The sequence below is a fragment of the Glycine max genome, chromosome 11, assembly GCF_000004515.6.
Source record: "Glycine max cultivar Williams 82 chromosome 11, Glycine_max_v4.0, whole genome shotgun sequence".
NCBI lineage: Eukaryota > Viridiplantae > Streptophyta > Magnoliopsida > Fabales > Fabaceae > Glycine > Glycine max.
Window position 1 is genome coordinate 11,411,938 of NC_038247.2, and position 23,377 is coordinate 11,435,314.

Sequence of the window (23,377 nt, forward strand, 5' to 3'; positions counted from 1 at the left end):
TTTATAATATTATATGAATTCGTTATGATTAAATATTGGATAAAATTAAAATTACCATGCTCTGTATATTCTGTTAACCACCAAACGAACCCTCAAGCTTTTTGTTTCGCAGTTCGGCTTCGCTATATAAATTATACTTTTCGCTTTCTCTGAATCCGTAGCGCTTGTTCGACTTCACTCACTCATTCTCTCCTATAACCATGGACCATGGTTGATTCATTCGTTTTCTTTCTCTTTTTATTCATTTCATATTTATTCCAATGCATTCAAGCTTAAATCCCAACATCTCTGCAAAATTAAGACAAGTTTTAATAAGTAGTGAACGAGATTACTCATCGTTTGGACTCAATCAATCAAATTTTAATGGTAAAAACTATTAGGACCATTCCTCACTAATCCTGTTCTACTTGATTAAACGCTTCCAGTTGCTTTATACCTGATGTGAATTCCTTCTTATGAAGCACTTGATCTCACGAAATTTGTTCTTGGATTTATTTTATTTTATTTTATTTTCTCTTTTGCTGCGGTTGCAGATTCAAGGTAAATTGGTTATACCATCAGAAATTTTGATCTCTAGCTTGAGAGAGCATTTATCAACTTTGAACTGAAAATTTGACAACTAGGGTTTTATGCTGGATAATATATTCATTTTATGCATAGTAGGGTAAATCCCAAGTAGTGACACACACAGATCTTTTGAGCAGTTTGTTTATTCCTTTTACTCATAAACATTTGAGAAGGCATTGTATTGTATGTTGTGTTTCTAAACTAGAGCATTAAATAGCATAAGTTACAGGCTGTGTGTGTGTGCATGCCCTTTTATTCTTCTCCTTTGAAAGTTGCATAGGTGATGATGATCTAGCTAAGCTTGTCCTAATTTGTTTTCATCAGGCTAGCCTATATACTGGGATGAGGAAATCAAAAGCAGATGAGAAGATTCTCAGCTACAACGATGTGGTGCTTAGGCGATTCGATTTAGACATCCTTAGTGGTACATATTTTTTGAATGATGGGATTATTGAGTTTTATTTCAGTCATCTTTCTTCATGTCATCCCTTTCAGGATATCCTGCTGGTTCCACCATCCATTGCATTTTGGATAATACAATGCCCTCTGTTGCTGAGGCTCTCGGTGATTTCATAGAACCCCTTCATTTGCCTGACAAGATGCTGCTAATATTGAGCCTTTGATTACCCAGTAACTGCCCAAGCAAATTTGATCTTTTAGCATTAGTTGGGCAGTAAATACTAAGTAAAGGAACCCTGTTTACATTGTTATTGGCTCATTGCCATTACATCTTCAACGTAGTTACAGTTTTTTTTTTTTTTGTTACAACTTACAATGTAACTGAAGTGTGAGACCCCTGCTGCACATGAAGAACAACTACTTTTTTTTCATCCGTAGTTACAACTTACAACGTAGTTACAACTTACAATGTAACTGAAGTGTGCCTCTTATGCTAGTTTGATATTTTTTTTCTTCTTTTGATTAGTTCCATATTTTGATATTAACTTGAATTAAAAATGTATACCTTAAATTTGGAAGTATGTTATGCTGATATTAACCCATTCCAAAGATCATTTATATTTTCAGTCTCTCTAGGGTTAGAGAATTGCTATTGGCGCCCACCTTATTGCTATTTAAATCTACCAACTTTTTGCTTTTTCTTTTTGACGAAAATATTCCTGATAGAAATACAGCAAAAACAAGTTGTTGTTATTATTTTTTTCGTATCACAACGGAAACTTGTCAAGCTTCCAGATTGTTAACTTGTTTTAGTTGTGTTAGAAAAATTAACTTAATAGAAACTTATCCGTTGTGTTAGTAGAGTGTAAATTCAAAATACATAACGAAAAAAAACTATTAATATTTTTTTCAAAATAAAAAATAACAAACAAGTTCCTATTGTGTTAATTTAAAAAAGAAACGAAAATAACTGCTCGTTGTGTTAATTTTAATCAATGGAAAGCATTTTTCCATCAGTGATAATTTTTAACTAAAATTCAATCCGGTTATCATGCATGCCACAACCATGCAAGATTTTGCGCTTGGACTTGAATCCCATCCTATAACAAGGCTATGGCTGTTGCGTTCTGCACCTCCTTTTTGGCTTCCGGAATGTAAAGTTACATTCCAAAATATATCTCATTTTTGGCTTCAGGAATGATCAAATTGAAAGAAAAACAAATCCGAAAATGGTGCAGGAAACAACATCCAAATAACAATAGTCCATCACGATCTTTTAGATAAAAATTGTATTTCGTTTTGTTTTAAGGACAATCCGAATACTGTGTCCTCATGGAGGTTGAACGTGTGGAAACAATAAAACATCATAGGGAGAATTGGTAGCAAGGGCAATGAAAATAAATATTTGAACTAACATGCAAATAATAATAATAATAAGGATTATACTTGAAAAATAATTTATTTTTATATTACTACCTCAAATTCACTTTTTATCAACTACGCACCTAAAAAAAATTGTTTTAAATGTAGCACTTGTCATTAGTTTCATTTACCACATCATTAAGCCTAATCAATGATATGTATCCAAATTTCTCATGTCATCAATGCCTAATCACTCCCTCTATTCCTTCTCCCTCACCCTCTTCCAAAGACCCTTTCCTTCACCATAAACCCAAACTACCCCCCTTCTCTGGCCACCACCTCCCTGCCGCATTGCCTCTCCTTCTCCGTCCTCCACCACACCACCAATTTCTTCCCCACAAGCCTCGACCACGACAGTTTTGGCCCCATCTTCATAGGCATCCCCTCAAAGCTCCTCATCACTGTCATGCACTTCTTTTCCCGCCCTCATAGCCTCTCTATGCCGTTGCACACCACCACATTCAACAACACTCCATTAATTTAGAAGAGGAGAGTGGCTAGGTGCTTGTGCGTTAGGGGAGGGGGGCGTGGAGGAATTGTGGTCCGTGACACCGACAGACCCTCGACCACAAACTTGGTAGACTTGGAGGGTGAGAAGAGGGAGAAAAAGGTGAGGGAGAAAGAGAAGAGGAAGGTTTTTTTTCAAAAAAGAATTATTAGTTAATGAAATATAATAATTTGATTTAAAAATAAATAAATAATAAATAATGATATGACTTTAATTTAGTTATATGTTAGTAATTAGACTTTAACAATATGACACTCTATTTTTCAGGTTATCTCTTATCAAGATAAGACTAGTGACAAATACTACGTTAAAACATATAATTTTTTTTTGGATACGTAATCAACCAAAAGTGACTTTCAGGTAATAATCTAAAAACGATTTATTTTTCAAGTATGAAAAACATATTTAAGCCTAATAATAATAATAATAAGCAGTCGATTCATTGTATGCTGCTTGAGAGAACATAAATTTAAGGGCCGGGGAGGCCCATCAAAATTTTAAGAAGCTTTTACATTTGATACGATTTTCTGTATATTTCTTGTATTGAAGCAATGTAAACTCTATTTCCATTAACACGATTTGACAACCAGAAGGGCTATGCTGCGCACAACAGTAATTATATTCGGGAGTCCTGCAACAACAAAAAGCATACAGAAGAAGCGAAATAAAAAAGTAAATGACTACAAAATAAACGATACAATTTTATTCCCAACAAAAGCAATAATCCAATAGCAACATCACATCACTTAATCAATTTTAGCAATGACACAAACATCTATCAGGAAAGCAAAGTTGTTATCATTTGCATTGGATACCTTCTCTTTTTTCTTTTCATTTTCTATGAGGGGGAGGATGGGGAGGAGGATGCAGGGTTGTCACCGAACCAAGAAAACAGAGACTAAAGGCATACAAGCTAAAGCAACAAGGAACGGGGATTCCTGGGACAAGCAATGCAGACACTGAACCATTTTTAAACGATCACCATGTACAAGTAGTATGATTTTGGTAAACTGGTACACAAGAAAATCAATACGAGAGAATTGATGAAGTTCATGCACAACACTTCAAACTGCAAAATTAGCTGTTCCTACTTCTCACCAAATTCAGATGATTTGACATGGCATCAAGAAAAGACTAGGCTATCTCGTATTCATAAGAGCAATGGTGGATAAAGCTCCAAACAGTTTGCATTCAAAACTGGAGGTCATTTACATTCAGTAAACTTGCTAAAGCTAAATCTCCAAGGAAATTATTCAGATAAATGACACTAACCACTTTTGAAGATTATTTACGTCAAGCTAGTGTCCACAGGATAGCTCCCTAGCACTCGCAAGAATGTAGCAAACTCCTGTAAAGTGTATTGGTTTTAAGAATGCCTACTCACAAGTAATACTCTCAATATGCTTTGAAGGATTAAATTAAAGCACACCTTTAGATGCCTCAGGGCATTCTGTGCACTCTGCTCAGCCATTGATGCTTCAAAATCAACATAGAAAAGATAATCAAAGTACCTGTATAAGATAAGACCCATGATCAGATCAGCACCATAATCATTAACAATATAACCTTTTTGTAGACACAATACTAATAATGATTTTAAGTTTTAACTGCTAAATAAATGATCAACAATGATGACTGTGTCAGAGTTCAGAAAAAGATCAGTAGCTATGACTTTCAGTAATTATACTTGGAATTGTTGCTATCATCTGCTCGTAGAGGTTGGTTGCGCAAAGGACGACTTTCAATCTGTTGGAGAAACATAAATTATGTAAAACCAGGAATGCCTAAAAAGCATGCTTGCAAAGTAACTTCCTCAAAAGATACAACAGGTGATGCCAAGAAAGACAACAAACCTTTGTAAGGTTAATCTGGCGCAAAGCAAAAACAGCAAGGGCTTTGAAAAGTATCCCAGGACCCTCTTCTAAAGAAAATACTATGCTAGTCTGAGAAATCAACACCACAATCAATGGCAATATTAATATTGATAAGCATAAATCCAATCAATAGGGGAGTCAGGAGACATGTGATGTGTTCTATCCAATAATTCCAGCTAATTATTCTATATTAGCTGAGTACCTTAAATCGCCTATCAGTGCCAGGAATCATAGGTTCTCGTGCTAACATTAAAAATCGGGTGACATTATCACTATCATCCTGCAAATGTAAATTCATTAGTGATCAAATCTACCATGAACCAGAACTGTCAACCATACACTGACACCATGGACCCAGACCTGAATGTCTTGATCAAGTATATTCAAGCCATAGATCTTTGCGGCAGCAGAACTAGCAACTGCTCCTGCATCTTGTAGTTTGTGGTAGGCAACATGCTATAATTTGTAACTATGCGAGGATGAGTGATACTGATAAACAAGTCAACAGTAGCAGTAAAAATTGAATTTCAACCCTATACCCCGAGGAGCAATATTTAATCATGTCTTTCAGAAGATGATAAGAATATGCTAATTTACCAAGCAAATCAGAATCTGACCAAGGATGACCTACTTACATAAACTAAATATATAAAATCTGAAATGTAAAGGGAAGAAACAACCCCAAAAAAGTGGGTATGGTTCCAATGATCATGACCAAAAGTAAATATTGTATCACAAAAATTTAAGCATGACCATTAATCAACAGAAACACCTAATACCACCTAAATAGCTTTCTATATTCTACACTTACCTTAGCAGCACCAGCCGTATCATCAACTGCTTCTCGCACCAATCCAAATTTTGTCAGTGTGTTCTCACATTGAGCAAGAGCCTGAAAAAGTGTTAGTCAGGGATATGTTTGTGATTGGGAGAAGGTAAGGCTTAAAATGTTAGAATCACACCTGTGGATGACTTAGAACCCGTTTTAAATCCTCACGTTTAACACCATGGTTGGCCATCAAACAGTGTCGAACTGCAAAATTTACTTCTCCTACTATATGTAAACTGTGCCGGAGTAAAAGGTCATAATTTCTGTGGATGCTCCCTCCTAAAGAATTCTCAATAGGCAAAACTGCTCTGTCCACAAGCCACCTTTCAACAGCCTAGCACGGAAAACCAAAAATGACAAAAATAAAGAGATTAGAGACAGTTAGAATCAACCCTCATGGAAAACATCTAAGCAACAAGGTAACTGTGATAAGAAAAAAAAAAAAGGAAACAAGCCTAAAAGCTAAGAAGTAAACATAATTTTAAGTAGTTATGGTAGTAATGCAAAAAAAGAGTTAAATTTGTCAAGACATGAATGAGTACAACATAAATTAATCAAGATTAGCATGAAAGTCCATAAAGAAACATGGGAAACCAATAAAGAAACTTAGAAGAGATACTCCCTCCAGTTTTATAAGACCCAATTAACTAATTCAATAGGGTGAAGGAAATTAGTTAAATTTAGTTAGTAGCATTAAATTTATCTTAAATTTATCAAGGCTAAATAGTGGGTGGTGGCCTATAGCGGTGAGCCAAAACACTGCCATATACATACGGCAGACAAAAAAATAATAATACATATATGTATAAAAACTATAAAAAAAAAAACAGCATAAATAAATTTTAAACAACAGAATAATAGACTAAAATCCAATAAAAAATCACAAGTCTTGAAAGAATTTGATTTTGGGCGCTTCAAATTGTCCTTTTAAGTGAAAAAAGAATTGGGAACATTATAGGTTTTTTAGAAAAAAGCATAGAACAACATGATTCTGAAATTCTTAAAAACAGAGCACAAAAACATCAAACAGATGAAGAAAAAGAACAGCCACACTAAGAAAAAAAGAGAGAAAACAAAGAAGAGAGAAAAAGAGATTAGGAACATCTGAAGAAATGAAGAACAGGTGAAGAATAAACAGGGGAAAAGAAAGAAATGGAAGGAAGAAGTTATAGGTTGCCAGATTTGTTCATTTGAAAAGTTTGCCGAAGCTCAAGAGGTTCACAGAGAGGAGACATGTGAAACCCTAGGTTTCATGCTTTCACGAGACTGACAAGAGAAAAAGAGCAAATGCGCGTATTGAAATGGGGGCCTGATATGTTTTAAGTATGAAGTTAACCCTTAAAAGAGATTTTAAAAACAAAACGAAAAAGGGGGGAGTTCCACCATCAGCGCCCCGGCAATGTGGCATGGCAGGCACCATTGCGGTTATGGCTGACAGCACCATATAACGACACATAATGAGTGGTGAATGGCAAAAGGGTCCAAAAATGCCATGTTATAGCATTATGGCGCCATAACAGTTCATGAGACATACTTTAATTCTTTTGTGAGTTTGTCAAATATATATTGCTTTAATTTTTATTGACATGTGAATAATCAAAATAAGTTTCCTAAAATGCTTTCTATACAAAACAAAGTTAGACTCTCAAAGAACTTAAGACATTTATGTATTCCACTTAATGCAAGAGACATTCTAGATTGATTCTTATAAAAAGGACCAAGCCAAACTTCTAATTTGATTCTTATAAAAAGGACTAGAGGAAGTAACATATTGCTAATAGCAGTAAAGAGGGAAAGGGTAACAAAACTTCACATCAAATGCGGTGTCGAATTGCTCACAAGGCACAGCTTCACAATTTGGGTAGGCCTTCTGTGCTGCTGATTCACTATAAGCACCACGAACCCCCTGAAAAATGCAATATTTAGCTATATGAAATCACAAACAATATATATAAGACCATATATGTTAAGACTGCCCACTTTTTTGTAATAATCACTTTAAAAAACCATATCTGAAGTGATTTCTAATTGATTAACTGTGTAAAAATTTACACTGATAAGAGGAAAAAACAAATGATTATATATTCTTGCATGAGCACCGGCACAGCTAATAAAAAACAAAAAAAAGCTCAAGATAGTATATCCCAACAACTTTCTTAAACAAGATCAGTTATCTATTTTATCATTATTATCATTTCAATAATTGTGCTTATATAAAAAGTGATTTATGTAAGAATTGCTTGTTTGTATATATACAAACACAATAAAATAAAAGGAATTCCATTCCAGTGGATTTCAAATGCGCATGCAATGCAGCAAGCAAAAGACCTGATATGCAACACGAAGGCGAGAGCTATCGGACACCGAAGCAGATAACTGAGTCGAAGACAAAGGCCCTGAAAATTGAAATCGCAAAAACAATCAACAATAATAGCAATGCCTAAGAAAAAGGGGAAAAGCGCGGAATAGTGTGTGCGTATATAAGTACGCGGAAGAGAGAGCAGATCTCGGGAAACGACGTCGTCGGGGGTGCTGGTGGCTCGCAACTCGACGGAGTGGGGTTTATCGGCGAGATCGTTCTTGTTCTTCTCCTCGTGGCCGCGAAGGGAGGCGCGAATGCCGAGGTTACGGTACCGTTTTGGATTAAGTGTGAGGTTGAGGGACGGCGGGGCATCTGACGGCGGAGATTGACGGTGGGGATAGGGCGGAGGATGGGCCACGATTCGCGATGCCGCCATCCAGACGGAGACAGTGTTTGGGTTTTGCAGAGTGCGAAGTACGTTTAGTTTGTAGTTTGTTTTTACCTTTTATTAACCCAATTCGGAGACTTTCTTTCCCCACACACTATGACTAGTACCTGTGACCATAAACCTCATCTCTAAAGCATTCGAGAATTAATTAATTAATTAATTAATTAATTAATTAATGGTTTAAATTAGCCATTGCAATTTATTGTTTTTTTTACTTCTTATAATATTTTTTAATTCTTATATAAGTTATATTTGTTTTTTTATTTTTAAAATATTCTGAATAACGTTTTGAATAATAAAAAAATTATTTAAATTACTATAAAAATAAATAATAAAACAAACATAATTTATAAGAAAAAAAAATGTAGACAAATGCAAACTAAAAAGATATTTAAATCCTTAATCAACTAAACAATTCACCGTTGATAAAAGATGAAGGTATTACAAAACATTTTTTTAACTGCAAGGTAGTATTACAGAATTTAAAAAAGGTTAAATATGATTTAGATTCCATATCTAAAAACTTAACAAATTTGTGTTTAATATGCGCAAACATTATAATTTTGTCATCAAAGTGGCCTTGTTAGCAAGGAGAATTCACATGTTAAGGAAATATCATTTGAATCGAAGTTGACACCCAGAAATAATAAGGGAGACATTTTCGCTTTCAATGCTATTATTAATATCACGGCAAAAATCAACTTTAAGTTGTGTGGTCGGTTGGAAGTTGTTGCCGAGAATTTGCCAAAATTTATTTTGCCAATTAATGTTGAGGTCAAACTGATAGTTTAACGTGTGCGTAATGCGCATGGTGGAAAAAAAAACTAAGTAGGGCGTAGTAAACAAAAATAGGCAGCATTCTGAATGGATCTGGCTGACTCTTTTGTCCCTTTTGAAACTGTCCATCTTGTCTATTCAAAACGACCTCAATTACGATTTAATTTCAAAAATCATGAAAATAATATTGTTTTAACATCTTGGAAAAGAACAGAAGTCAAGTTGATTTTGAATCAGGTCAAAATAATTTAGTTAGAACCTCCAAAATTTTCTTGCTTAACTTTCTTCCTTCCTCCCACTGCCTTCAGTTTTCACACACCTTGTTTCTTTCTTTCTTTCTCACACCCTCCTTTATTTCCCTTTATTCATTTATCTCTACACTATCACACATATCATCTTGGCTTGTCACCGACATTGTCACAAGTAAGCTCCAAAATTCCTTTTTTGTCCCATTTGTAGATGCTACTGAAACATGTACTGTGATACACACAATAGAAACATGTTTTCACTATGTATATGATTTAGACACACAACCAAAATGAACCCACACCCCATTTTCAAATGGAAACATATTTTCTTTTTGTATTGTCATAAATGAAAACATGTTTTCAGGAGGGCATTTACGTAAAAAAAGAAAAAACTTGGGGTTTACTTAGTAATTAAGGGAATACTATTAACAAAGCCCTTAAGGTGCATATGTTGGAAATCGGGCCCATTACTTTTCAGTCTAGCAACAAGCCCAATGAAGGCATTATTCATGAAGGCCTTTTCTTCTTACACCGTGTAGATTTCTTCTACATCCAACATTTTTTCAAATTTTCCAAAATTACCTCTTAAGGATTGTGTATTTTTTTTAAATATGTTTTACAAATTAATGATCCATGTAGGACTCAAACCTGTATAACTTAGCATTATTTGCACAACACTCTAAGCAACTGAACTAATAGGTTAATTATGTTATAAAATAATTAATATCATTATATATAACACTAAAATTTCTAATGTATATTTAATGCACATATAATTTTACATAATAAATTTTGTAACAATTAATTTTGATCAAATAATTAACTTTTTTTGCATATATAAATTTTTATTAAACCTATGATTTTTATTTAAAATTTATATATGTAAAAAATACATTATTAGATCAAAATTAATTATAATAAAGACAAAAAAAGAAATCTAGTTAATGTAATAATTATAAAAAAAATATAATTAAATTTATATAAAAAAACATTAAAAATATAATTTTTTAATTTTTTTAAAAAAATTTAATTTACAATCTGTATGTTTATTAACAAAAATAATTTAGAAAAATTCAAAAAGGTATTCAGTGTAAAAGAAATCAGGAAGAAAAAGTCATTCATGAAGCATCCCAATAATATAACGTTAGTATGGGCCTGTTTGTTTCCACAGAAAAATATGGAATTGTTTGTCAGTTGTCACAATGGACTCCAGAAGCCGACGAAACAGAAACATACGTCCTAAATCCTTACTATAATATAGAAGTCAATTTTGTAAAGATTTTAATCTTTTATTTTTCATTAATTAAGCTTTTTTTAAAAAAATTCAGTTTGATTTTTATCTTTCCCTGCGTCACTTGCAATGCAAACAAATTAACTTTAAAATAAATAAATCAAGTAATTAATAAATGTTCGTCAGTCTTTTATCAAAGAGTTTAATATTTATCTATATTATTATTTAATTACAAATCATTGTTTCAAATTTTGAATTATATTAAAATAATTATTTTAAAAAATAATAAATTTATCATAAATAATAGTTTGGGATCAGATAACATAACTGTGCATAACCATTTTTATCTTTTTTTAAAATGAAATATTTGTGCATGCCTTTAATTACATTATTACAAAATAAAAGTTCAAAACTTCAAATCAGAATACGACTTGACTGCGGTGTCCAAAAATAATCACCACCCGCGTCAATGAGCAACAACAGCTCAAACGTGATCTTAATTAGAATATACGTCCATAGTTTATGTTTTAAAAAATACAGAACAAACAAAGTGGAGCATTCAGAAAAACCCGAATCAAGATTTTGCAAATGAGTTGATAAAGATACGTGTATTTTTTGTATGTATTTTTGATAGACATTCCCCTAAACCCTTTTCAAAATATCCTCCTATAAACTATTACCAAATGGACAACACACGCATGCCTAGCTCACAATATTTGAACTGTGGCGAAAACAAAACAAACCAACCCATTAGAAACAAAAATACTAGACAACACCTTGGACCCACATATATATATATGCAATTTTCATTTTTATAAAGACCCTTCACCTATATATAATTTGTTGGTATCAATAATCCAATTAATTCTATATTATGCCATGAGGAAACTATTGGTGCATGTAATTGTTGGATTTGCGGCTTTAATCACACGACCAAATGGATTGGGAAACGAATACTTAATGATGAAGAGTTGTTCTTTTTGGCTTCTTTCCTTAACCCTCTCCACTTCCACTATGCATAAGCAAATTTGGTGCTCTGTGATCGAGAGGCCATAAATATCCAAGTAATAATACTATTAACATAAGCCTTTTTTTAAGGTTTAGGTTAATTTTATGTAGCTAAATTTATTAAGGTTTTGTTGAAAATAAATATTTTTTAAAGGATAAATATATTTATTATATTGATATAATTTTAAACAATTATCACTTTTAAATGTTTAAAATCAATCTTATGACTTATTCCCTCTAAAAAAAATATGGCCCACTAACTCTGAACATTAGTTTTATTTTTTTAAAAAGTTAAGAAAGTTAATTAAACATATTTAATTGGATCAATTTTAATTAAAAAATATTTTTTTTAACTTGACATTCATTTAAATTTAGTATTAAGGATAAGAAAGGATTAACATCTCAATTAAATGAAGGATATTTTAAAAATGATAAAATTAAATAAGAAGAAATTAGTTAAAATTTTCTTACATTTGTTTATATTTGAGATGACAACAAGTAAGAGGAGTATAAAATAACATCCCACACTTCAAAGTTTAAAGTTTAGTTATATTATTGGTACCAAGATTAAGATCAAGGTTATTATTGTTAATAAGATTCTTTATATATATATAAGTTTATTAAAGCTTTACCATCTAAGAATATCTCACGTGTTGATTTATAAAAAATAATAAATTACTCTCCTTCCCTAAAAGATGTGAATATTACATTGTACTCTCCTCTTACGTTAAAAATAACACTACATTCTCTTGATAGTTTTGAATATATGACATTTTTTTTAGTTAACGTAAAGTATGTACTCTCCACCCTATCAAATGCAAATATACATGGACGGATAATGAATTTAGAGGGAGGCAAGCAAAGGCCTTAGCTCCCTCCCTTGAAACTTCTCATGCTTATATATTAATTGCATTTTGACAATAGAGTTTGACCAAAACATCTCCTTTCTTACTTTGGCTTTCATATGCTGGATTTCTCTTGGAACACATACTGCAACAAACAAGTTGGTCTTCTCTTTCAGCGCATTTCATCTCAATTTGAGATGAAAGTTCTCCACCATCAGACTCACATTTTTTTACCACTTTCATTCCTCTTTCATGCATAACAAACACCCCACCCTTCTAGTTTCATTGCATTCTATTGTTATCACTTTCACACTTCCCACTTTAATTAGAACTAAACACACTCTAACATTGGGTTCCGTTGTGATGAAAGGAAAAGAAAACGGAAAAGAAAAAAAAAGAGATGAAAAGGGAATGGAAAGTTAGATTGTTTGATAGAAATAAAAAAGAAATGAAATGAGATGAGATGAAAAAGTGATTAATAGATAATAAAATAAAATGTTTGTGAAATTACAATTATACCATGGTAATTTGTATATACCTAATTTTTGGACAATGTATTTGAATAAGTCATTTCATATTCAAATATAAGTCAAACCAATATTGTATTTTCATAAGTCATATTTGAATTTGGATAACACTTATTTAAATATATTTATTCTAATAAGATAAGCATATTAAAATATGTTTCCATGCTTCTTTCTCTCACCACATGAGGCTAAATTGGAAAAATTGCATTGAGTCTTCATTTGTTTTGGCAAATCAAATCTATTTTGTAGAGAAATGTAAAGTCATGGATCTCACATTAATCTACAAAGAAAACAAACAAGTGAAATTTTTTTTTTTCTTTCTTTTTTTTGATGAGAGACTTTGTTCGCCCTCATTTTCAATGGAAAAACATAGCCTAAGAAATAAGAAATGAACAAGCAAAAGATTGAAACTAAAGAGGTGAAATCCATTGAATTTGCAACATCAACATTGGAGCCATTTATCACGTTGGGAATCAAGGCTGCGTTAACAAAGGGCAAGGCGGCGTTATGTTTCCACAACGATATTCTTTTTTAACTCTGCTGTGTATTTGAATTTAAGTTGAAAATAAGATGCACATAATTATATGCAAATTTAACAAATAAAAATAAATTGAAAGTAAAAATAAGAAAATGATATTTTTACAATCTTCTAGCAAAACACACACCTGTTTATTCATTCATTCCCCCCTTCAATAAGCTTCATCATTTCAGTTCCCACTTCAAGGATTGGGATCCGACAAACCCAATCCGTTACCAAACACTGCCACTGAAACTGAACCCTCTAATTCCTTCCTTCGTGCCTCGCGTGTCCTCCATCATTCTATCCACGTGACATTTCATACCCTGTCACCAACCACCTTCCTTCACTCATTTTCTATGTAACCGGATAATATATTCCTTTCTTAAAAAATAATTGCACCACATTTTTGTGTATTTATTCATTGTATATGCCTATGTGATAGGCTTATCAATTCATTTTACTTGTTTCTCGAAAAAAAATACGTTGAATAATTATAACTATTTTAAAAAATATTTCTAGTGGAGTTATTCATTAAAAAGTTTTTTCTAAAAAATAAAAGAGAATTTAATTTTCTTATGAAGATAAAAAATTTACACGGCTATTCAATTAAAAATGATACTAAATAATAGTTTTAAAGTGATTATTACACAACTAAATAATCTTATCATATATAAATATTTATAATTAAATGATCATATAAAATATTTTTATGTATTTAAATTATAGAGTATATGATATTTGTTAGTACACACCTATTTAATTTTTGTTGTTAGAATATGTTATTAAACAACACTATAAGGATGTTTGTGTTTTAAGATAATTCCTAACTATATTTTGTTTAGTATCTAACAAAAAAAAGTGATTATATGCTTCTAAATCTTAGAAGCATTTGCTAACATACACTTATTTTTTTCTTGTTTTAATTGGAGTATGTGAGTAAACTATACCCAACATTTATTTTAACTTGTTAATATACAGAAAAATAAGTAAATATATATTAACAAATTTCATTATATAAAATTATACGACTTCATTACAGAAATTTAATTTGGTTGATTGAATAAAATGTATAAATTATTATAATTTTTTTGACATTATCTTTAATTTTTATACATAAAAAATTATAGGAATTCTCTGCCTCTCTAATAAGATAAGAATACTATATATGACACAGTTCTTTCCATTTTTTCAATTATGTAATGAGCTCATACATTTAGACTCAAATCAGATACTATTTGATTAAATTGGAAAAAAAATCAAGTTGATTTAGCCACTGTGTGATTTTATCAATAATATTTGTTCTATCTGACCCAGATTGAAATAGATGAGGTAAAACTGAAAAAAGAAAAAAAAATTATATTAAAGTTTATCGAGTTTGGATGAGAAGGATGTCACTCTAAGTAGCTGGAATATGTATACGGTTGTTGGGATTGGATTGCGAAATTGGGATTCTTTGCTTCATAAGGGAGGAGAAGTTAGTGGGGACCCACGAACAGGGCACTAAGTCGAAGGGTCCAAGATTTGACAGTGTGCTATCTTTCGTGTTTAGTGTGTGTGACTCTCTCTCTCTCCTATTTTAATTTATATAATGCATATAATCTATCTACTCACTCAGCACACCACTCCACTGTTCTTTGTTTCTTTCCTTCCTCGTAAACTGCAATATTCGTCTCACGAGCCGCATTTCTAATGCCACGTGTTCAAACCAGAGAACACCTGGCATCCTCGTCAGATCCCACCTTACACCGACCATAACCATAATCCACTTTCCTCGCCGATCTTTCTTTTGTTTTTAGCTTGCACCTCGCCGCACTCTTTACTACTCCCTCGTATTTGGTTTGGTTTCAAACAACACATCATTCAACTCAGGGTTTGTTTGTAAGGTTTTGCTGTAGTTATACGTGTAATATAATAATTTATTTAATTCTTATTATTATGTGTAAACAAATTTAGACTAACACCAAACACATGTGAGATCAAGATTCAAATCTGTCAACTGAGGGATACGGTGATAAAGTAACAAAAACAACACAGTAGTATTCTTATTCTTAGTCAAGACACAACAACATCAATATCAATAATATAGTCGCCTCTACAGTGACTCCTACTCGCCAGCCGTCGCGTGCCGTAGAAAAAAATGTAGTATACAAGAAAGCGAATATTTTTGGTAAATAATTTTCTTTAAAAATTATGTAAAAAATAAGTTTTTCATTCATTGACAACGATAAATTCTCATTTTTTTTCTATAAAAGTTAGATAATTTTATCCCGTACACGTAGAGTGTGAGACTGCGACGAGTACACTTTCCACACAAGAGGTTTAACCCAAGTAGTACAAGTGCCTTAAAGACTACTCAACTTTAGCTTAATTAATACTTTTCTTTCGACAATCAGTATATGCACATGCAGAATGCAAATTCTATCATTTCATCCACTTGCATGAAACATATAGAGTAAAAATCTATTTGATAAACATATGTAAACACTTATAAGTGAACAAAACAAAAAGGAAAAATAAGTGAGATTCTCTTATAAGCTAAAATAAATTTATACACTTAATTAACTTTTATAGATACTCCTTGATCTAACTTCTTTAAAAATGCCTATTCACTCTATTTTTTAATGTTATAGATTAATAACAATGCAATCTTTTATTCTAGCAGCTCCAACAATGGTTATCATTTTGTGCAAATATTTTTTAATTTTATTAAAATATGCGCTTCCTTATCATATTATGTACGATCTCCAAAATGCGCGGTCTTTCAAAAAATGAGTTGCAATGGCTTAAAGTAAATTTCAAATATTCTTCCCTCTTTAACAAAGCTTTGGAAGGAACTCAGTTTTTCCGTTATCAATTCTTAAAGAGTTAAGATTTTTCCTTTTTTTTATGTAATAAAGTGACGGAACAGGGGAAACATGCTCAATACTACTTCATTCCCATTAAGGTTAATAAATGCACATGGATTAAAGCATATTTAATTGATGTAATAAATAAAATATTGTTATTTGATATCTTAATTTTTGATGTTACAGCAGCACCAGAGATGAGATATTAAATAAAAATACAATTGAGAAAAAGCATTAATTAAACTTTTAAATTTCTAAAACATCAATTAATTTAAAATAGAAAAGAAGGTAAAAGTATCAATAATTAATTATGTTAGGAAGATAATATTATCCAAAAAAGCACTAATGACACACTTAAGTGTCGATAAAGACCTACTTAAACGATTACTATTATGCAGTAGTACTTAAATCGGAAGTAATTTTGTTCAGTTATAACTAGTTAACTTGTCCTAGATGTTAAGCAATATTTATAAAAACAATTGTTCATGATTAATCAAAATGTTAATTTGTGGCATTAGAAGAAACCACGCTTGCATGCATATAGAGGATATATGAAATTTAATTATAAATCTTTGAACACCTGTGTCAATTTATGATATTTTAAGATGATTCAATTGAGACTACCTAAACATCAACAAACCTAACACTAGACACTAGTACTGTTAATTTTCCCCCAACAAACAAAACAGAACCTCAGTGTGAAAAATTATCAGCAACAAGGGATGCCCGGAATGCGAATTAAAAAGTGATAGCGATGCAAATTAACGACTTTTTACATCGATGACTAATAGTCTATGAAGAATATTATCATCTTCAAGTCGTTCCAAACCAAGAACGCGTTGTGATTTGTGGTTAACATAACATTATTGCCTTTTTATGTTCATTGGCTAATCCAATGAAATTAAATTGTATGCTACAATATTATTATTCCACACGCCTTTAGCTAGCTCTACAATCGATCCACAGTTTCCATTCTTTCGAGTCACCCTTTTCCTTTATTTAATTATGTTATATATATATATATATATATATATATATATATATATATATATATATATATATATATATATATATATATATATATAATTTCATTTTTCCTCCATCCAAACCTATCACATCCTACATGTTAATTATTAGAATGGTTTATGATTATTAAACTCCAACCAGCACACAAAATCAGATGACATATCAACCTCAACCATAGAGACAAAGATTCTGCGCGGAAGAAAGAAGTGGGAACATCAGATTCTTTTCTTCACAGAAATGCTAATACAAACAACATTACCGTATGTGTTGTGTGCCTAGGGGTGTTGGGCACATTTTACCATCACTTACTTTTACTTTATTTTTTATTTTTTGCCCTCAGTGTTTCCTTTGACTGATATAAATTTGACCAGTCAACCAACATGACTGATCCCTATGATGTTCATGCCTCATGACCCCACCTACAATCCATGGCCCACCACATATTTTTGCATCCTCCAATCTTTGAACGATTATTATTTTATTTAAATAATAAATATCCTCAACATCATCCATTAATCCTCACACACATGTTCATTTCAATCACTACATCATAACATATACTATTTTCTTTTTCTTTTTTTCCCTTCCAATCTTTGGTTACTTTGAATGCTAGCTAGCCAGGGACTTAAGGTTACATAGGTTGCACTCAAAGCTAAAATTTCTATGGGATCCAAAGGATGTCAAAGTGGAATCAATCATTGTTTGCTAAATTTTTTTTCCACAAGTACTCCAAAACGATAATGACACTATGAATTAAAGTTATAAGTATTATACTATATATTTCCCTCCAGCCACTCTGAAGAATCTGATACGAATGGCTATGAAGGCATAACACCCAATTTAGAAACAGATCATACGGTATAGAATGCACTAGCATGACATAGTTGGCCCATTGTTCTACTTTTTTTTCCTTTTGAGTGGGGAGAACAATGCACGAATACTTAAATGCCCTATGATATACAGTAAGATTTTAAAAAATGATCTACGACTATAATTTTAACTGCAACATTAAAGTTTTTGGGTGTATGTAATTACAATACGATCACAATTATGATTGTATTATCTATATTTTTCTGTAATTTTTCTCAATATCAAGAAACTCAATGAAATTATGATCACAATTTAAAACATTTATATGTATATAGTTTAGTTGGATTTCCGCTCATATATATAGCTATCTATCACATGCAATATTTGTTTATCCTTTTAACTATTTTCCCGGTATATGGACATAATAGCTATGATTTGTTAGGTTAGCAATCAGTAATTGGATGGTTTGCATGTTCATCTTAATTGCAAACTAAAGAGAAAGAAATAGTCTACCCCATGATTTATGTAAACTAGGGATTACAATTTTATAATTAAACGCAATGATGACTCTTAACTTTTCTCTAATTATTTTTTGAGTAAAGAAAGAGCCCAAAGATACAGATTGGTTGTGGAAAGAAAAGGAAAGTAGTTCTTTTTAATTTCTACCAGCTAAGCGACAAAACGCCATGTGTGAGGAAATACATCTGATTAATCTGCAGATTGATTAAAGAAAACAAGAAGACGAAATTAATCATTCGGTTCTGCATTGGCAGATAATGGTAACTATCATACAATCATTCCCTATATATTTGGCGGTTCAGATGAATCTTCGAGTATGTTGTTTTGCTAAATTATATTACATACGGTTGGAAATGAAATTGACCAATCGTGCTGTATTTGCAAGGATATGCTCTAGCCAGTGTGTGTATAAATAAAGTACAAAAATGTATATATAACTATTTTAAAAGAAGTCACATTAACAATGAATTTTTTAATACTGATAATCATAGAAATTATTTGCTTTAACTTCATGAGGTGGTTTATTCAAATTGAGAAATAGTCGGGTCATCACAGTGATTATGTCCATAATTCTATACTTCATGTCATGATCCCATTAAAACGTATCCAATAATGAATATGGTCTAAGAATCAAATTAGATAGATATTCTAACTAACGCACAAGCGGGATAAGACATCATAGCATTAGCATTAGTTAGTTATGCTTAAAGATATTTGGGGGGGGGGGGGGGGGGGGGGGGGAGAGATGATTATGCATGGTTATATTAATTATATTTTTGGCATTGGTTGTGGATTGCAGTGATTATAATGCTAATGCGTGTAGAGTGACAGCAGAAAGGAAAACAAAGGGCATGCAGGAAAATAAGTGGGAGTTGAGTAAGACAAGTCAGTGACTGTGTTTCAGATTAGTATTATTGATCATGATCAGGAATAGGGACCACCAGCACCAAAATTGAAGGGCCAAACGAGACCCCAAAACAGGTAAAGCAAAAATTGACTGATGAATATAGAGTGAGCTAGTGAGTGGTGACAGTAGTACTTTGTTAGGTGTGAATGTATGAAATATGTATTTCGTTAATGATTTAATTTTGTCAAAAAAATTAGTTTATCATTTTAATAAAAAATTTCTTTTTAATTATATTTTTTTTATTTATAAACTTTGATTATATGATGTTTTTTATTTTATTTTTTTTGTTTAAATTACATACATAGACTATACCATTTGAATTAAATAAAATTACTAATGATATTAAAACTCTTTCTATAAATATCTAGTATAATTACATAGTTAGAACTCAATAAAATTTTTAATTCAACTAAAACAACTCCACCTAAATTGATTCATGGGAGTTGTTTAAATCTAAATTACATACAAAGATAATTTTATTTGAGTTGAATAAAATTACTGAAAATAATAAAACTCTTATTACGAATATTTAAATAGTTAACGCAATTATATATTTAAAACTTAAATCTAAAACCTCTAATAAATTAATTGATTCACACGACGGATGATGATGTTACTTTAGTATATGTGTACATGTTAGTATGATCATTATGTATAATTGTATATATGAAGAAAAAAAAAGAATGTAAATAAGGGAAATGGGGAAACAGTGAGTGAGTGTGCACAAGAGAATGAATGCACCAAAAAGACGAAGGAAGGATGAAGATGAAAATGGAGATCCTCTGTCACTGTCATTAGTGTCCCCTTGCCTGTCCCCAACATCATTACAAGTCCACATCACCCGGACATTCAACAAACGACGACAATCCTTCCCTTCCATCAATTTCAATTAATAATATCTCCTTCCCTCTCGGTCCCACCTCATCATACATACACACATACCAAATCCTTGTTCTTCATTCCAACATTTTATTTTTTATTTCTTTTTTTACTAAAATTAAAAAACAAAAATGGGGTTGTAGATGGAAAATAGAATGATTATTTTTTTTAAGAAAAAACAACATGGGAGGACGCGAGTGGACGAGGTTTTGGTTTTTTTTTTTTTGTGTTCGGGCGATGAATTGGTTTTTTTTGTTGGGGGGTGCAGTGGATTATGGAGAGGGAGTGGTGGAAGTGTGGGGACCCTTGGTGAGGTGGGGTCCACTAATAGTTGCATCCACGCGAGAGGGGGACCCACTGGAGAGAATTGTGTGTTTATGTTTCTTTTTGTTTTTGTGTTTTTATTTTTCTTTGGGTTCGTATGAAACCGTTGCAGAACAGAATTGGGTTAGTAGGGAAGTGAATGAAGGCACTCGAATTTTCTTAATGCTTTCTCTGCGTGCAAGCCAACCTCATCCATCATCTTGTACGGCAAAACCCATCATTACTACATTACCCTTCTCTCTCTCTCTCTCTCTCTCTCTCTCTCTCTTGGGATTGCTTTATATATAACTACTCCTACGCCTGTGGTTTTCTATTACCTCACTTCTTTGCATGACTACTTCCTAAACTCTTCTCTTCTACACTTTGCTCTCTACCCTCTTTCTTTCTCTTTCTTTTTCCCTTCCCTCAAGTACTATCATACACAAACACAAGGTACTTCACATACCCACATACACACACATAAGCAAAAACTCTTACTTCCCTTTTTCAAGTTCTTAAACTCATCACTACTTAACTCAGGAGTGTGCATATTTTCGTTGTATGGATGGATCCTTCTAGTGGACAACACCAGGTAAATATTATTGCATATATTGTATCATGCATGCGTGGTGGTGGTGTATTTTGTATCAACGTGTCTTAATTATGTCTTTTTATTTTGTCTTTCATGGTTTTTTATTGCTTGGTTTTAGGTTTTAATTCTTCCTTAAGATGAATTTGGATGAGTGAAGAAGGAAATGGTCTTAATTCACACAGAATTATTGATTTTATATTATTTAAAATTTATATAGGATCTTCTGTCCATCCCTCGTTATTCTAAACCATATACTATCCTATTCATGGTGTTTTCTACGAATCTGATACTTATATATAGCTGGGGTATGTAATTGATATGTCTCTCGAGCTAGAAAGTAAAGGCAAATCCCTTTGATTTAATTGGAAATTTAACTATATGTATATACACTTGATGTATGTATTGTAACTTTTTTTTAAAAAAATTAATTCTTAAAATACACTCAAATTGAGTTGAGGATTAATTGGTTAATGCTTGATTTTCATTTCACAAGTGATCAATTAGTTAATTTGGGTATGTTTTGCTTGTTGCAGCAAATGTCTAGCCAGTCATTGGAGAACATGTTGGCATGTTCAAAAGCCCACCAAGAGAGAAAACCAACGCCTCAGCCAGAACAAGCTCTAAAGTGCCCCAGATGTGACTCCACCAACACCAAATTCTGCTACTACAACAATTACAGCCTTTCCCAGCCAAGGTACTTCTGCAAGTCATGCAGGAGATATTGGACCAAAGGAGGTACACTTAGGAATGTCCCTGTGGGAGGAGGGTGCAGGAAGAACAAAAGGTCATCATCATCATCTTCAACATCAAAGAGAGTTCAAGATCAAGCATTCACACCAAATGTTAACCCTCTCACTGGCCTTCCTTCATTAATGTCTTATGACTCCAATGACCTCACTCTTGCATTGGCAAGGCTTCAAAAGCAGTCATGTGGGCAATTAGGGTATGATGATCATGATCTTTCAATGTTGGGGAACCACCACACAAACACCCCATGTGGTGATAATATCCTTGGCATGCATCACCACTCATCATCCTCATCCACAAACCCAGGGTTCTTGGATGCCCTCAGAAGTGGGTTCCTTGGAACACAAAGTAATAATAATATGCATCAGAATATGTACTATGGATATGGGAATGGGGACATGGGGGAGGTGGACAATGGTGGTGGGGTTGGGGTTAGTAGTAGTGGAGAGATGATGATGATGATGATGCCTTATAATAATGATCAAGAAATGAGTATTGCATCCACACAGGCAGTGACAGTCACCACCATGAAGCAAGAGATTTGCAACGGAAGGGAACAAAAGGTGTTGTGGGGTTTTCCATGGCAACTCAATGGAGACACAAACATGGGTGAACTTGACTCAGGAAGAGCTAGTAATTGGAATGGCATCAATTCATCATGGCATGGACTTCTCAACAGTCCCCTAATGTAGACAACAACCACAGGGCCTCTACTACTGATAATTTTATTTCCTTAATTTCTCATGTTTTGTTTTACTAAAAATGTTATTAGTCTAATTAGGATTTTCAATATCCTTTTGAGTGCTGGGTTAATTAATTACAGGGGTTTGGTTGATTCCCTTGAATCATCTCTTTTCTTTCTTTCTTGTTTTTTTTTCTTCTCTTTTTGCCCCTTAAATTGTCAAATTTTTTGTACTACTACTGTCTTTTAATTGGTGAATAGACTAATGAAATTTCAGAAAGGTTGTTTGCTAACCAAGTCAATGAAGTTGGAGAGAAGTAGATATAGAGCATCAAAATCATCATTTCCTTATTTGGCAGATGAGAGAGAGAGAGGGAAAGAGAGTGATGTTTCATGGTTTAATGCAGCCTGATCGAGCCTGAACAGTTAGAATCAATTTTGCAGAGCTTTGGATTTATAATTAATGTGATGGTTTCAAGATATTCTTCAAAGATTGCATCTTATTCTCACCAGGTAGATTCTTAGAACATGTTTTTGTACTGACTACTGACTAGTATACAT

At 32.5% G+C, this 23,377-nt stretch overlaps 2 protein-coding genes and 1 long non-coding RNA gene across 4 annotated transcripts; 2 read left to right on the top strand and 1 right to left on the bottom strand.

Moving 5' to 3' along the window:
• Positions 1–65: 65 nt before the first annotated feature.
• On the top strand, positions 66–1,769 carry LOC102669887 (uncharacterized). The gene is made up of 3 exons (XR_003266223.2): positions 66–366; positions 892–991; positions 1,063–1,769. It is a non-coding gene; the product is annotated as an uncharacterized lncRNA (long non-coding RNA).
• A 1,545-nt stretch (positions 1,770–3,314) lies between these two features.
• LOC100787387 (arogenate dehydratase/prephenate dehydratase 2, chloroplastic) lies at positions 3,315–8,446 on the bottom strand. 2 transcript variants are annotated; one of them, XM_003537988.5, is made up of 12 exons: positions 8,088–8,446; positions 7,928–7,995; positions 7,413–7,505; positions 5,733–5,933; positions 5,582–5,662; positions 5,131–5,226; positions 4,973–5,050; positions 4,750–4,839; positions 4,584–4,642; positions 4,326–4,407; positions 4,169–4,244; positions 3,315–3,527 (listed from the first exon to the last, which is right to left on the bottom strand). In XM_003537988.5, the coding sequence occupies exons 1-11, from the start codon at positions 8,335–8,337 to the stop codon at positions 4,185–4,187; spliced, it is 1,158 nt and encodes a 385-aa protein (XP_003538036.1). In that variant the 5' UTR covers positions 8,338–8,446; the 3' UTR covers positions 3,315–3,527; positions 4,169–4,184. The 2 variants fall into 2 exon arrangements, with proteins under 2 accessions (XP_003538036.1, XP_014628596.1); XM_014773110.3 differs by lacking the exon at positions 3,315–3,527 and adding an exon at positions 3,574–3,834 and having other exon boundaries at positions 8,088–8,435.
• A 12,462-nt stretch (positions 8,447–20,908) lies between these two features.
• Positions 20,909–23,109, top strand: LOC778106 (dof zinc finger protein DOF2.1). The gene is made up of 2 exons (XM_003537989.5): positions 20,909–21,387; positions 21,921–23,109. The coding sequence occupies exons 1-2, from the start codon at positions 21,361–21,363 to the stop codon at positions 22,824–22,826; spliced, it is 933 nt and encodes a 310-aa protein (XP_003538037.1). The 5' UTR covers positions 20,909–21,360; the 3' UTR covers positions 22,827–23,109.
• The last annotated feature ends 268 nt before the right edge of the window (positions 23,110–23,377 follow it).

What these genes read in the sequence shown, in the direction of transcription:
- LOC100787387 (XM_003537988.5), bottom strand. Translation starts at nt 8,337, where the DNA reads ATGGCGGCATCGCGAATCGTGGCCCATCCTCCGCCCTATCCCCACCGT. An exon ending in GCCTTCGTGTTGCATATCAG is followed by an intron (nt 7,506 to 7,927) that starts GTCTTTTGCTTG and finishes TGCATTTTTCAG; the next exon opens with GGGGTTCGTGGTGCTTATAG. An exon ending in GCCAGATTAACCTTACAAAG is followed by an intron (nt 4,643 to 4,749) that starts GTTTGTTGTCTT and finishes TTTCTCCAACAG; the next exon opens with ATTGAAAGTCGTCCTTTGCG.
- LOC778106 (XM_003537989.5), top strand. Translation starts at nt 21,361, where the DNA reads ATGGATCCTTCTAGTGGACAACACCAG. An exon ending in CTTCTAGTGGACAACACCAG is followed by an intron (nt 21,388 to 21,920) that starts GTAAATATTATT and finishes TGCTTGTTGCAG; the next exon opens with CAAATGTCTAGCCAGTCATT.